General features: G+C 47.6%; 1 protein-coding gene across 1 annotated transcript in view; it reads right to left on the reverse strand.

The window, feature by feature from the left end:
- The window catches only part of LOC111142652 (lipoxygenase homology domains 1), a 151,372-nt gene that overhangs the window by 97,440 nt on the left and 39,792 nt on the right, over window positions 1-14,140 (reverse strand). Inside the window, exons 6-7 of the mRNA XM_022495969.1 lie at window positions 10,541-10,689; window positions 1,202-1,325 (exon numbers count right to left, since the gene is read on the reverse strand). Coding sequence (XP_022351677.1) covers window positions 1,202-1,325; window positions 10,541-10,689 — 273 coding nt within the window. The remainder of the gene's footprint in view (window positions 1-1,201; window positions 1,326-10,540; window positions 10,690-14,140) is intronic.

The raw sequence follows: 14,140 nt of genomic DNA on the forward strand, positions 1-14,140 counted from the left end.
GGGCAAGGAAGAGTAACATGGTTAAGGGGGTCATAGCAGACCCATTCTGGTATCTGTTTTTAAGTAAATACTTTGCAAGCCTCAGTTACAAATGATGTGTGAGGTTGAAAGGTGTTGGAGCAGGGGCACCCTGGATTTCCTGAGAGCAGTCATAGGCAAGGGCAAAGGAAGGGCATGTCCTACCCACAGGAAGGAGGGAGGACTCAAAGGGAGTGGCAGGTAGCACAGAGAGATAGAGAAATGGCATCATAGTCTGAGGAGAAAGATGTTCTAAAGATAAAGAGGGAGAAAGAGTAAGGCCAGCAGGGAGGGGAGGGGAGGGGAAGGCATGTCTGAGGTAGGGGAGGAGAGTGGGGGGCAGCTGAGCAGAAGATAGGTAGATGAGGCGGAAGGGGGGTAATTGGGCATAGGTCCAGGAAAGAGGGACAAGTGTATGGATGAGGTGGAGGGGGATGGGTGGGGAGATAAGATGCTGAAAGATGCTCCCGAGAGCTGGAGCTGCACTCTGGGCAGTTTGCACATGGTGCCCCAGAACTTGGACATATTCTCTGTGCAGTGGTGGGCAACAGGAGGCTTTGTAGCAGAGCACGCTCTCAGGTGTGCACATTCACAACCCTGACTTTCTCAAACATCCATGACCTCCCATGCAGGGAGTTGCAGGTTTTCTGTGGAACTCATACAGGGTAGAGATAGGTGGCAGATCAAATCCTGGATCTGTCACTTACCAGCTGTGACCTTGGACAGGTCTCTTAACAGCTATGTGACTCAGTTTGCTCATCTGTGAAATGGGAGAGGTAACAGTTCCTATGCTATAGTCACTGTGAGGATTAAAGGAGCTGAAGTGGGTCAGGTGCCTAGCAGAGAGTCCGGCGTATAGTAAGCACTCAATAGTAGGAGGAGTTAAGGGCCAATCCGTATCCTCATAAACGTCCGATGGAATAGGAGTTCACATCCTGGCTGTATGCAGTGGATAACCTCTTTTGCCCTGGGACGTTAGTATTTGCTCAGGGGCATCTCCCCACTTCCTCTGGCAACAGCAAAGCCCCAGGTTCCAGCCCAAAGGGACAGAAGACTTTCAAGAGCAGGAGGAGTGGCTGGCTCCCACTCGATCGCCAGCCTCCAGGCCCATGCACAAGAACATGGAGCCTCGGGCAGAAACCGAAGTGTCAGTCAGTTGGGCCTCCCCTTTCTTCAGTTCTACCTGTGGTCTCAGCTCCGCCCACTAAGATATCCCTTTGGATTTTGCCATCGTCTTCGTCCAAGGCCAGCCAGCGGTTAAGAGGGAAGTCATATTTCCTTTTGTTCCCAATATCTTCAATGATAATCTGGGAAGGAGAAGAGAGGGAGGGGATGACCAGGGTCATGGAGGGCTCACCTGGTGATCGAATCCCTCCACCACCTGAGTGAATTCTGAGAATACACTCTCGGGATGCCTGGGTGGCTCAGTCGGTTAAGCGTCTGCCTTCAGCTCAGGTCATGATCCCTGGGTCCTGAGATCGAGTGCTGAATCGGGCTCCTTGCTCAGCGGAGAGTCTGCTTCTCCCTCTGCCTGTTGCTTCCCCTACTTGTGCTCTCTCTCTCCCCTCTCTGACAAATAAAACTTAACAAAAGAGAGAGAGAGAGAGAGAGAGAGAGAGAGAGAGAATACACTCCCACCTTCTTAGTGGCCCTTCAAAGCTTCTCACAAGGACACACCTGGCACAAAGCACTGAGAGGCATGTGACGATGACTGATAATGACTTCCCACTTGAACAACTGAATCACTCTTCCCCCTTCCGCTGCAGATCATTTAAAAAACTGAATGCAGGAAATCTGGCAGGATGTAGCCTGTGAGACCCGAGCGTGAAGCCTAGATTTGCAGACTTCAACAAGAGTATCACCTTCCCCACCTGATGAAGATTGGGATCCTAACCTTCTTGATGAGAAGCAGAGTCCATGCAAGGAGAACTATGAGCCCTAAATCAGGCACACAGAATCCTGAGATCTGGTGATGAGGTCAGAAAACATCAGCCATGGACAGGGAGACTAACGGAATCGGCCATCTACGAAGCTTTCTCCAGGGCACTCACAATGTGAGGTAGGCTGGTGAGGCTGCAGATAAGGGTTGCGGTGGGGGGGTGGGTGTCTTTCAGAGTTTCCCAGGAGCTGAGGGACCTTCCCAAATGTCCCAGGAACCCAACTGAAAACCCACTCTAAGATAAGCAGACTGGTCCATCACTAGAACATGTCCTCCATTCATAGCACTGTGCAGGGAAAGTGGACATGTCTGCCCAGGTGGTCCCAAGACTGCCCAAGAGAGAGGGGCTCTGATTTCAATGAAAGACTCATTTCCTAATATCAAAGTGTCTGTGGTGTGCTGCCTAAGTCATCTCACCTTGTTTTAATTCCGTGTTCATTAAAGTTCAGGGAAACTTCTGGGCCAAGGACTGTCTTCCTGAGGACACAACCCATTAACGGGAGCCAGTGGCCTGAGTGAATGATTAGAAGCCACTGTCCTACCAGGCTTCTCTTCTCCAATAAATCAACATTCAGGCTTCGGTTTATAAATCAGGCCCTTGTGAGTTTGGTTGGTGTGAGTCACCCTTCAGAGCCTGCCAATTTGATTGTACTCTCAAGCTGAGTACCTGGAGACCACGGTGGCACAGCCCAGAGAGACTTCTGCCACTGAAGTCCAGCCTCTCCCAATTCTCCTGTCTGCACATTTCTCTGTGTCTTTCATCTCCATGTTAGGGGGAGATTGGGGAGTCAATGACAAAGGTCTGCCTCCTATCCCCCTTACTCTGACACTCACAGAGCTGGAAAAGCAAAGTGAAGGAAGATAGGACCCAGTTTATCAGATAGGCTGTCAAGTCTACTAATAAACCTAGATGTACAGCTTCACCATCTCTGTATTTAAATGTTCACACAGACAAGTGTGCCAGCCACGGTTTCAAGAGCCAGAGCAGCACCCTCCCAGCCCACGGAGCTGTCATCCACAAAGGGCCTTCTACTGGCCTGGTGTCTGATGGAAATTCCTGACCTGAGAAGTTCAGCTAGTCTGAAAAATAGAATGGGCACCATTTAACACCTCCCCAGGATAAAACTAGCTGAATCACAAAGGAAAGAGGTGATACTTGAAACATAAATTTTTGAATAACAACCAAGATGTTAAAACTAGATTCTCCAAAAATACTGAATACAAAGAAAAGCTGAGAGAGAAGATAACAGATTTAAGTACTGGTACAGAAAGTATAAAAGTCCATGGACAGTTCTAAAAATTTTCCAGGTGCTTATTACAATGTGTAAACAATCATCTATGAAAATTCATGGCCGCCAGGTCTGCAGGATGAAGCTGGAGGAGGCTGGCTCCCCGAGAGCTGAATATCTGGGAGCACCTCACAGCGGGAAGGAGCGGAGAGGTGGAGGCAGGGAAGGAAATGACCAATGTATGGAGAGACTAGCCAGGGAGAGGGGGCACAGCTTCTCCCAAAAGCATTTCTGGCCTCTGCTGACGGGGGTCCTGGGCTGACTTCTGACCGCTGTTGCTCAGAGGGGCATACCCAAGGGTCCCTTCTAAGGGAGGAGGGGGCAGCTTTCCCATTTCTGTTCACGACCTGCCCAGACACCTCTGAGTTTTCAAGGCGTTACTTGGAAGAATTCAGGATATCTCAGGAATGTTTTTTTTTTTTTTAACCAAAGAAAATGTCTGTCAGTGTTCCTACCAGAGCTTGGCTTCATGGATTCTGTTGTTAAGGCAGAGAACATTGTAGAAGACTGGGGAGATAGAAATTCCCTTCCCCATGACAGAGAAGCACATGCCTAGAGAGAGAGAGAGAGAGAGAGAGAGTGTGTGTGTGTGTGTGTGAAAGAGAGAGAGAGAGAGAGAGAGAGAAAGAGAGACAGACAGTCGGACAGACAGAAGCAATGACCAAATAAAAAACAAGAACGTTATCTCCTGGGGCCATACCCTCCCTCAGAAGACAAGCCCACGGGCAGGGCTTGCCTTCTCAGAGGCGAGAGGGAAAGCTGAGCTCACGAGCCCCCGGGGAGGTGAGGCCTGTCCGTGCTGGAGCCCACTGTCTTCAGCAGCACCAAGGACACAGCAGAGTCATAAGGTGAGACCAGCCAATGGGGAAAGCCAGGAAGCTTCCACTGTCCCGAAGGAGAAGAGGAAAAGATGGAGCCGCCAAGCAGGTTCATCTCTTCCCTGTTCTTGACTGCGGTTCACAAACACTCCCAAATGATCCAGGGCCTCGGGGCTTCCATTTTCGCACCCCCACTGCCCCCTGGGGTAAACACGTGTGGGTGAGCCCAGGGAGTGGGGCCTGGGGTCGGCAGCTTTTAGACAGATGTGGCGTGAGAGCTGCGATTCATAACCGCTCTCCCCGCTCTGTACTGGAAGAACGTCCACCAATTTCATATGAACTGACTGGAACAGAGGCCTGTTCTGTGCAAAAGCGAACCCTCCCGCACACACGGAGCGGCGTGAGGAGAGGGACGGGTTTCCTCCCTCTCACCCACGTGCCAAGGTGCCCAGGATTCGCAAAATCGGAGGGGGCCACAGAAGGTTCCCGCTGTGTGCCAGCCACGACGGCCGGCAGTGCACGTAAAACATGCCTCTGCTTTCAAGGAATTTTCAGTCTTCCCTTTAAAAATGCACATAGGTAATCCGGTAGAAGTGGCCCATGACCTGGGAGCAGCCGTCACCAACTCCCCAGAGCCACTGCTGAACTGTGGCTCCCTTTTAGAGTTCTAAGATTATAGGGCAAAGGACAGGTAAGATTCGACACAGCAGAAAAAAAGGAAGAAGACTTTCAGAGCTAATGAACTGACTTTAAAACAAATCTCAGCATCTAGGAGTTAGCAGGGAAGATCCAGGCTCATGGAAGAGCGAGAGAGTATTCTATGGGGGAAACTGAGGCCCACCAAAGAAAGGTGAGATTTTCTTTCTGTCATGAGGCTATCCTTCCCCTCAGACTCAAGGTTTCTCAGTCATCATACTGAAAAACTCTGTCAAATAATATAAATAACTGTTAATGTCAGCCTTTGAATGGTGACGCCCTAACATTCTCTTCTTCCTCTGTACCTCCTCTCCTTTGAGCCCACCCATACCCCCCTACTCCCTCATCACCACCTCAGACCACTGCTCCACCTTGGCCAACAAAGACCTCTGATGGCTTATTATGATCAGATCTGCAGAGACCCGGCCCACACCCACCTCCCTAATTTACTTCCCACTTCTCAGTCTGCTAAACCCCATGCTCTGGCCCAGCGCTACTCCGCATCTGTGCCCCACACTCCAGCCCCTCCTCCTCTGCCCACAGGTGTCCTCCTCCCTGCCCCTCCGGGCAAAACCCTCCCCAGGGGACCCCCTGGTGCCCCGTGAGACACAGCTTACCCCCACAACCTTTGTTTGTACCTTACTCAAGACTTTTTATCTCCTGCTTTGCATTAAAGTCATGGTCATTCTGGTGTCCCAATCAGGGAATCTGGTCCGATCAACACTACTCTATTCGTGGGGATCCCAAGACAGAATATTTGTTCACTGAAAGCTGGGCTCTCCCTGAAAGTTTGGGATATGATACCCTTACAGCAGAATAGGTATGATTATTTTAGGGACTTGACTTTTTTTTTTTTTAAAGATTTTATTTATTTATTTGACAGAGAGAGACACAGCAAGAGAGAGAACACAAGCAGGGGGAGTGGGAGAGGGAGAAGCAGGCTTCCCACTGAGCAGGGAGCCCGATGATGTGGGCTTGATCCCAGAACCCTGGGATCATGACCTGAGCTTAAGGTAGCCGTTAACGACTGAGCCACCCAGGCACCCCCTGTCTTACTCTTTTAAGGAGCAGAATGATGTTTATCATAACAACTGCAGTTGGCGGCCACATAAATGTTTGTTGACTGTTGAGTTTTAACTGGTAAGGGAAGGACAGACCGAGCTTCTTGCCATCCCTGAATTCGTCTCCAGGGGCCTCTGTCTCCTTGTCCTACCAGGGCTGGCGGTGCAGGCTGTGCTAACACCCCCAGGAGCACCAGCGGCGATCTCCTCATCGGGACTAACACGTGACACTGTGGAGGGAGTCCCAGCCGGGAGTCCAGAGGACCTGGGGTATGGACAAGCCTGCCACTGAAGAGCCACAGGGCCTTGGGCCAATCTGTTTACTGCAGCAGATGGACCAAGGACAGGACCCGTTGGTGTGTAATGTTCCATCCTGTGACTGTGGCTCTTCCCAAGCGGTCTTTGAACCGCACTGACCATTTGAGTTGATCAAAATTGTGGACTAACCAGACACGGAGGCCCAAGCCATGGGTAGGGGCAAGAGCTGGGGAAGGATGCCAGCGCCCCCAGCTCCGGGAGAGGCAGAGGCAGGGCGGAAGGGTGTGTGGGTCTCCCTGAGGCCCAACCACTTGAGAAGCACACGTGGGCAGATGAATAGAAGGGAGACCACCTATGGGGTCAATGGGTCAATTATACTGGATTTTAGGTTTATCCCACCAAGCCCGTAAAGGTAAACACCAAAGGAGAGGTTGTCATGCAAAGTCTAAGGCAAACAGCCTGGCAGTTTTGAGGACCAGGAGCACTTGCTGTGCAAGTGTCAAATCTGGAGACACATTCAGTTCAATAGCCCCTTTAACTGGCATCCCTGGGGAGCTGCGGGCCCGCAGATCCGTCAGAGTGAGCGGAGGAGGGACAGTGCGACACGAGAGGTGGGAGAGACAGGATGCTAGAGCTGGCTGTCCACGGCCTGATCACAAAGTGCCTTTCCTTAGCCTCTGGCTGCCCACTTGCACCCACCGTGCCCGGGACCTAAAGCCCTCCTTCCTCCCTTCCTCAGGAAAATAGCAAGGAAATCCAGCACACTCGCCCACAGAGAGCTGGAGGTGTCTTCTGTCTTATCCCCAGGAAGCATTCTGGTTTGGCTTAAAGTAGAGGAGCTAGGAGCTTTTCAGAAGGCAGCACACCTTGGAGAGGGACACCTGCCTTGCTACTGGGGTGGGGTTGGGGGTGGGGAGCAGGCATATGGGGCCCTGACCTCACCCCTGCAAATGTGACAGCCGCAAAGAGAAGAATCGATCTCATGCTGAAAGTAGCCTGCTTGGCCTTCCGGTTCAAAATAGTGTCTGATTAGCAAATAAGGAAAGAAAGAAGGGAGGGGGAAGGTCAGGAGGGAAGGTGGAAACGTCATTCCACAGAAAGAAAGGTAGAACTCTGCCAGGGGTCCCACACAGCATGCAGTACCAGGATTCAGGAAAGTGGGCATGCTTCGTGGAATACAAGAAGTTTTGGTTTTTATGAAATAGGACCACACATCTTTAAGGACAGCAGGGCAAAAGATGGTATTAAAGGGAACTAGAGTAAATAAGGAAAGGTATCAAAACCAAAAGGCAGCAAATCCATCAAGTTCTCACCATCCTGCGAGTCCTTTAACCAACTCCTGGGAATTTATCGTAAGAAATAATTCTAGATGTGTATAAAGATAAGCTACAAGGATGTGTGTCACTGCACTCTTTATGGTATGAGGAATGCTGAGGAAAGGGATGTTCAACAAAAGAGGGTCAGTTTCATAAGTCATGGTATATCTGTGCACTGAAATACTAGAGCACTCATTAAAAATTTACATTGTAAAGACTTTCATGTCATTCTATTGAAATAACATGGGGATATCTGTGGAATATCCAAGTGGAAACAAAGCAGCTGTAAAACACTGTTAATGATGATGACATTTTATAAACAAAGATATATGTATATAGATTCACAGAAAAATAGCTGGAGGGTATGCACCAAGATATGCAGACTGGTTATCTCTGGGTGGTAAAATCGTGGTGGTTTAAGTTTATCTCATTTTTTGTTTATTTGTATTTCCTAACTTTTTACAATGAATATGCATCACTTTTTTAAGAAGAAAAAAATAATAGGAACATTCAGAATTAAAATGCACATTGACAGGAGAAAGGAATGGACCTGAGAGTTTGGAAGAGCCAGTCAATGAGGGGGTGGGGGAAGGCGACGGGTTCTCACAGGATGCAAAGCACAGAGGAGGAAGGAGTCAAAGGGAAGCAGAGAGCTTTACAAAGCAGAGAACTGAGCTCCTATAAATGGTTAAGGTGCTCCCAAAGAAGAGGCCAGAACAGATGCTATCCAGGCAAGAATCTGGTATATAATAGGAGATCTCTTTTCTGAACTATAAATAATTAAATAAATTATAAATAAATAAATAAATATCCTTTGCATCAAAGTAAAGCCTAATCATGTCCCTGAGAAATTAAAAACAAAAGCAAAAGGAAGGAAGGAAAGAAGGGAGGGAGGGAGGAAGGGAAAGCGTACGGGGTTATAAATGAACTAACATAGTCCCCCTCTTCTAGATTTCTTATTATAAATATAAAGAAAGAAAATTCTGCAAGCATTCTGGTTGAAAAAAATAAATAAATAAAACAGACAATCCTGAAAGAAACAAAAATCCCCTTGGCTTCAATATCAAATTTCAGAAGGCAATGGAATGAAATTTACAACATCTTAAAGGGAAAAAAGAAAAGGAAAAAAACATGTTCTCACTCTGCCAAGCTGCCCTTTCCTTTGAGCATGAAGACAACAAAGGGGCCTGTTCTGGCGTGCAAATCTGCCACCTCGTTTGTGAAGTTTCTGAGGAGAGCATGTCGGGTGAGTGGGCCCATGTGACCAAGAAGGAGCCTGACCTGGCAGTGGGGAGGGGGCGGGTGCAAAACCTCGTCAAGGCCACACTCAGGCCTGAGGTGCACCTTGCAGCTCTGTGCACTAGCCCTGGGTCTTCACCCAGACTGTCTTCCTTCCCAGGATGGAGGGACAGGGCTTTGAGGTATCTGCTCTGTGCACCACCCCCCCAACCCCACCCCTGCCTCCTCTCCCTTCTCCTCCCTGAAGACACAACTCTGCCTGTTCACAGGCTACTTAGGGTTCTGGACTCCTGCCCCATTTCTTCTCCAATCCAAACAGCATTTAGCCCCCTGGAACCCTGTTCAGCACCAGGCTGGCTGCTCTTAGGGCCAGGCAAGCCCCTTTTTTCCCAAAGGAACCTTGGCACCCCTCACTTCACCAACTCATGCCCCAAGCCAGGCCAAGAGCCGGGGTGGTACTCCCGGGAACTATCCAGCCTAGTTAGGAGGAGTGTGGCAGACATGCGAGGATGCTCACTCAACCCTTTCCCAAGCACCTTCTTCTTAGCCTACTTCTACTACAAAGAATGGAAAGCCAGCCACTTGTCCTACTTTCTGCTGTAGCTAGAGCGGCCACACGACTCATTTCTGGCCCATGAAATGTAGGCAGAAAGCCCAAGGAGGGCACTGCGTCTCTCAAAATAAAGCAAGCTTGCCAGAAAAAAAGAAAATGGTTTTCTCCTTTGGTTTTTCCCTTTTTTTCCTGCCTGGAACAAAGATAAGATGGCTAGAGGTTCAGCAGCCATCATGTGATCATGAGGCAACAAGGGGGGGAGTGGTTCGGGGATGAAAGCCACAGTGCCCAGGATAGTGACACAGCAAGAGAGCAGGGGCCTAAAAGTAGCTGCACCAGCCCTGAGCTGACCCCATCTGGATTTTGTGTGAGATGAGAAAAAGAAGCCCCAGTTACATAGTGCTGCTTTTCAATTGATAACTGTAGCCAAACACTGCTGACCTAAGAAGGTAATGAAGTTAAACAATAACAAAACCCTAGCTATGAGGCAGCCTCATTCTCTGTAGTCAAATTGTTATAAACCTGAGTGGTTTCTGTTTTAAGCAGTAAGATCTTTCTCAAAATATTTTTCAAATATATATTTTACAATAACCTTTCCCTATCATTCTGCAATGCTCTGAAATATACTGATAGCCTCATGAAAGGGAATATATGCAAAGGGCTGGTAGCCCGTATCTTCTGAGTCCCCACTGTAGTCCTCAATAGCCCTACATAGTACAATGACTCTTTCTCTCTCTAATCTGCTGTAGGTTTAAAATTGCAGCCAAGAGTTTGCTAGAAGGGATTATAATGAGCACTAGGCTGAGAGGGAGTCTGAGGGGTCTTGCCTTCAAAATCAGGGCAAGGCAAGAGAGAGCCAGGGGCATAAGCTCTCCCCACAAACTTTGAACTGTATATGTGTTAGCTTCTCAGATGTCTTTTGGTTTTCTTCTGGATTCACACCTTTCTCTTGGGTTGGTAAGATTAGGAGGCACCAAAATGCAGATGTGGCAGGGTAATAGCCCAAGATAAGTCACAAGAAAACTTAGGGTCCGATGAATGCCCTAAGCAGGCAGGGTTATAAACATTCATGGGAAGGAGAGGTTCTGGTGGGCCGGAGTCAGGGAAAGCTTGAGTCTTGAAGGGCGATCAGGCCCTGGCTACTTTGGGATGGGAGCCCCAGGCTTTCGGAGAAGGTGGTAACATGCACAGGGTCTGGGAGGCTGGGAGTCGGGCAACATGGCTGGCCAGCAGGCTTGGGCACAAGAGTGGAGACAGACCAAGAGAGGGAGGTTAGGGCTGAAATAGGCCCCCTAAAGAGCCAGAATTCCCCCTCCCAGGCAACAGGGAAAACAGACAGGCCACTGAACCTACCTTGGACAGGAACCAACCTGCAGACCCACCCTTGTTGTTGTGGCCAACATTGATCTTCATCAGCTGCCCAAGATCTGGAGCATCTAGCATGAACTTGTCTTCAGCCCCCCTTTCAAAGTTGTCCTTTTCATTTTCCAGCCGACGCTCCCCTGTAAACACACACATAAGAAACTTACAAAGGAGACCAGAGGAAGAGGAAAAACCCACTTCTAAGCTTAATCATCTGCCCACTGGAGGGTGGTCTCAAAAGTCAACATGGTGGGAGGCGGTGGGAGGGTGGGACGGGTACATAGGTACTTTTTGTACTTCCACTCCATTTTGCTCTGAACCTAAAATTACTCAAACGATAATGTTAAATTTTTCTTTTGAAGATTTTATTTATTTATTTGACAGAGAGAGAGATCACAAGTAGGCAGAGAGGCAGGTGGAGAGAGAAGAGGGGGTGAAGCAGGCTCTCTGCTGAGCAGAGAGCCCGATGTGGGGCTCTATCTCAGGACCCTGAGATCATGACCTGAGCTGAAGGCAGAGGCTTTAACCCACTAAACCACCCAGGTGCCCCTGTTAAATTTTTTTAAGAAGTCAACACAGAGAGCTTTATCCTGAGATCTCCAGACTCTGTAAATCCCTCCAACCTCCAGTCAAGGCAGAAACTTGCCCTGCACATGGCTTGTGCCTGGGTCCATAACTGGGTTTCTGCTTTCTGTTTTAGTCTGGAGTTCCCATCCTAGTGAACCCAGGTACACCTCCATCCTGAGAGCTGAGGTCCTGTCTGGCTTGTACCAGCCTCTTGTCTTTGAACTGGGAGCACAGCTGTGGGAGTTGGTCCAGGCTGTGCTGGACCCCTGACTGCCAAGAGACCCCCTTAGGCCTGTCTTCTTTTCTGGAAACCAGTGATGACAGCTACCATCAGACACGCTAGTTCCACAAAGATTTTTTTTTCTTTTCTATTTATCACCACAATCCAAGAGGGGTATTGTTATTTCCATCTTGTGGATGAAGAAAAAGGCTTAGAGAAGCTGGATAACACACCAGAAGTCACACAGGTGATCATGGATCATTAAGATCCATTCTAACCTGTTCTTCCTACTTTGCAGTTTTCCAGTATTATGTCCCCAAGTTTGCAAGCCATATTAACACCTATAGCCCACATAAGCCCCTTGTAAGCATCACACTGATGCCATCCATTTCCTTCCTTCTTTCCTTTCTTCCTTTCTAAGATTTTATTAATTTATTTGACAGAGAAATAGAGAGCACAAGTAGGGGAGCAGCAGACAGAGGGAGAGGGAGAAGCAGGCTCTCCGCCAAGCAGGGAAACTGATATGGGCCTCAATCTCAGGATCCTGGGATCACGACCTGAGCCGAAGGCAGATACTTAACTGACTGAGTCACCCAGGTGCCCCTGCTTTCTTTTCTAAAATTTAATTTCTTTACATCTTTCTACATTTTGAACTGCAACAATTCAAACATACAGAAAAGTAGTATAAGACACCCATACACCCACCACCAGATTTCAAAGGCAGAACAGGTGCTAACACTCCGCCTAATTGGCTTAGACCTTAATTTTTTTTTAATTTTTAATTTTTTTTAAGATTTTATTTATTCATTTGACAGACAGAGATCACAAGTAGGCAGAGAGGCAGGCAGAGAGAGAGGGGGAAGCAGGCTTCCTGCCGAGCAGAGAGCCCAATGCGGGGCTCAATCCCAGGACCCTGAGATCATGACCTGAGCCGAAGGCAGAGGCTTTAACCCACTGAGCCACCCAGGCACACCAGACCTTTCTCTCTCTTATTTTTTTTAATTTTATTTATTTATTTGACAGAGAGATATCACAAGTAGGCAGAGAGGCAGGCAGAGAGAGAGAGGGAAGCAGGCTCCCCGCTGAGCAGAGCGCCTGATGCGGGCCTTGGTCCCAGGACCCTGAGATCATGACCTGAGCCGAAGGCAGAGGCTTAACCCATTGAGCCACCCAGGCACTGCAGACCTTTCTCTTCTTCAAAGAAGAGATGACAGGTAGGTCTAAAGTCTCACCAGGCACCCCACTCTCTTACTCCCTCCTGTGAATAAACACCATCACCTGTATCGTCTCCATGGATTTTGGTTTGCCCGTGATGTCTTCATACAAAAAATGTACTTCTTTTCATGTTTTAGAATTTATAAGAAAAACACCTCAGTGCACATCTCTGTCTCAGGGTCATCCTCCACACACTGGAGATGCAAATGGCCCCACTGTCTAGGGTCCTCTGGGAGGATGAGCTGAATGGGTCTCCACAATGCGGCTGCCCATGCAGGTGCTGTGTTCGTGATGGAGTTGCTACCATTTCCCCCCTCACCATTATATCATTGATCCTGTCATGCTGCATGCAACTGACTTTCCTCTCAGCTAATACTAGGCTTTTCAGGTCACCCTGTTGATGCTAGCAACTTGAGTTCATTTGTGTAACTGTTGTGTGATAGTCATCGAACAGAGACAGCCCTGTCATGTTTCCATCTGTGGAAGGCTGGGAGTCGGGCAGCCTTGTTGAGGTTGTGCCTAGTTTTTTTGCCACTGTGAACAGCACTAACATGGGCTCTTCCATATCTGCATTCTGCTGCCCATCTGTGACATGTGCTCTGAGTAGGTACAAAGAGTTGCTGGGTCCTGGGTGTGCTCCCCTCTGGTGTGTTAGGTATTACTGTAAAATTGCCCTCCAAGATGGGAGCTCCACAGTGATTACCACCAGCAGTAATGAGGCTCCCATCCCCCACATCATCCTTAAGATATATATTTGAAAATTTTATTTCAGTATGTATACAATGGTATTTTGTTGTGATCTTAATTTATATTCTCTTGATTATTTGGAGAGATTAAACATGTACATTGCTGAGAGTGATCTAAACAACCCATATATGTTGGTCACTAAGACCATGCTCTTCTGTAGTTTTTTCTGTTCATATACTTTAGTATGTTTTTTATCATCTCTCCTCTGCCTATGGTGTCTTTCATCATACAGGCATTTTTTTAGTTTTAGTGGACTTTATCAATATTTTCCTTTGTTATTTGTACTTTTAGTGAATTGTTCAAGAAACTCCATCTTAAGTTCAAATTCAAAAGACACTCTTAAAGTTTCTTCTAAAAATCTTAAGAGTGTTGCTTTTCCACATTTAAGTCTTCAGCCCATCTGGAAGTTATTTTTGTGTATGGTAAAAGGTAAAAAGATCTAATTTTATCTTTCCTCATATGGTAAAGCAATTGTTTGCACACTGATATTTGAATAGTTCCTTTCTGATTTATAACACTGCCTCTATGTGTGTTTCTAAACTGTTCTCTTTCACTGATTTTTCTTTGTTTCTCCTTCTATCAATACCACACTGTTTTAGTTTTTAGAGATCTGTGGTATCTCTAAATTTCTATTTATCCAGCAGGGTAAATATCCCCACTTATTAATACTATTTTCATTATTCAAAATAGTCTTCACAATAGTTAGCCCTTTATGGATGGGAATTTATTAGCAGCTTAAGCTGCTGGATATTGCCTTTCAGAAATATGACTGAAATTGAATTGCATTTATAGGATAATCTGGGAAAAATGAGTTCTTAATGAATTTGGGATTCCATAACGTA

The sequence above is a fragment of the Enhydra lutris genome, unplaced genomic scaffold (genome assembly GCF_002288905.1).
Source record: "Enhydra lutris kenyoni isolate GAN:26980312 unplaced genomic scaffold, ASM228890v2 scaffoldscaffold8, whole genome shotgun sequence".
Lineage (NCBI taxonomy): Eukaryota > Metazoa > Chordata > Mammalia > Carnivora > Mustelidae > Enhydra > Enhydra lutris.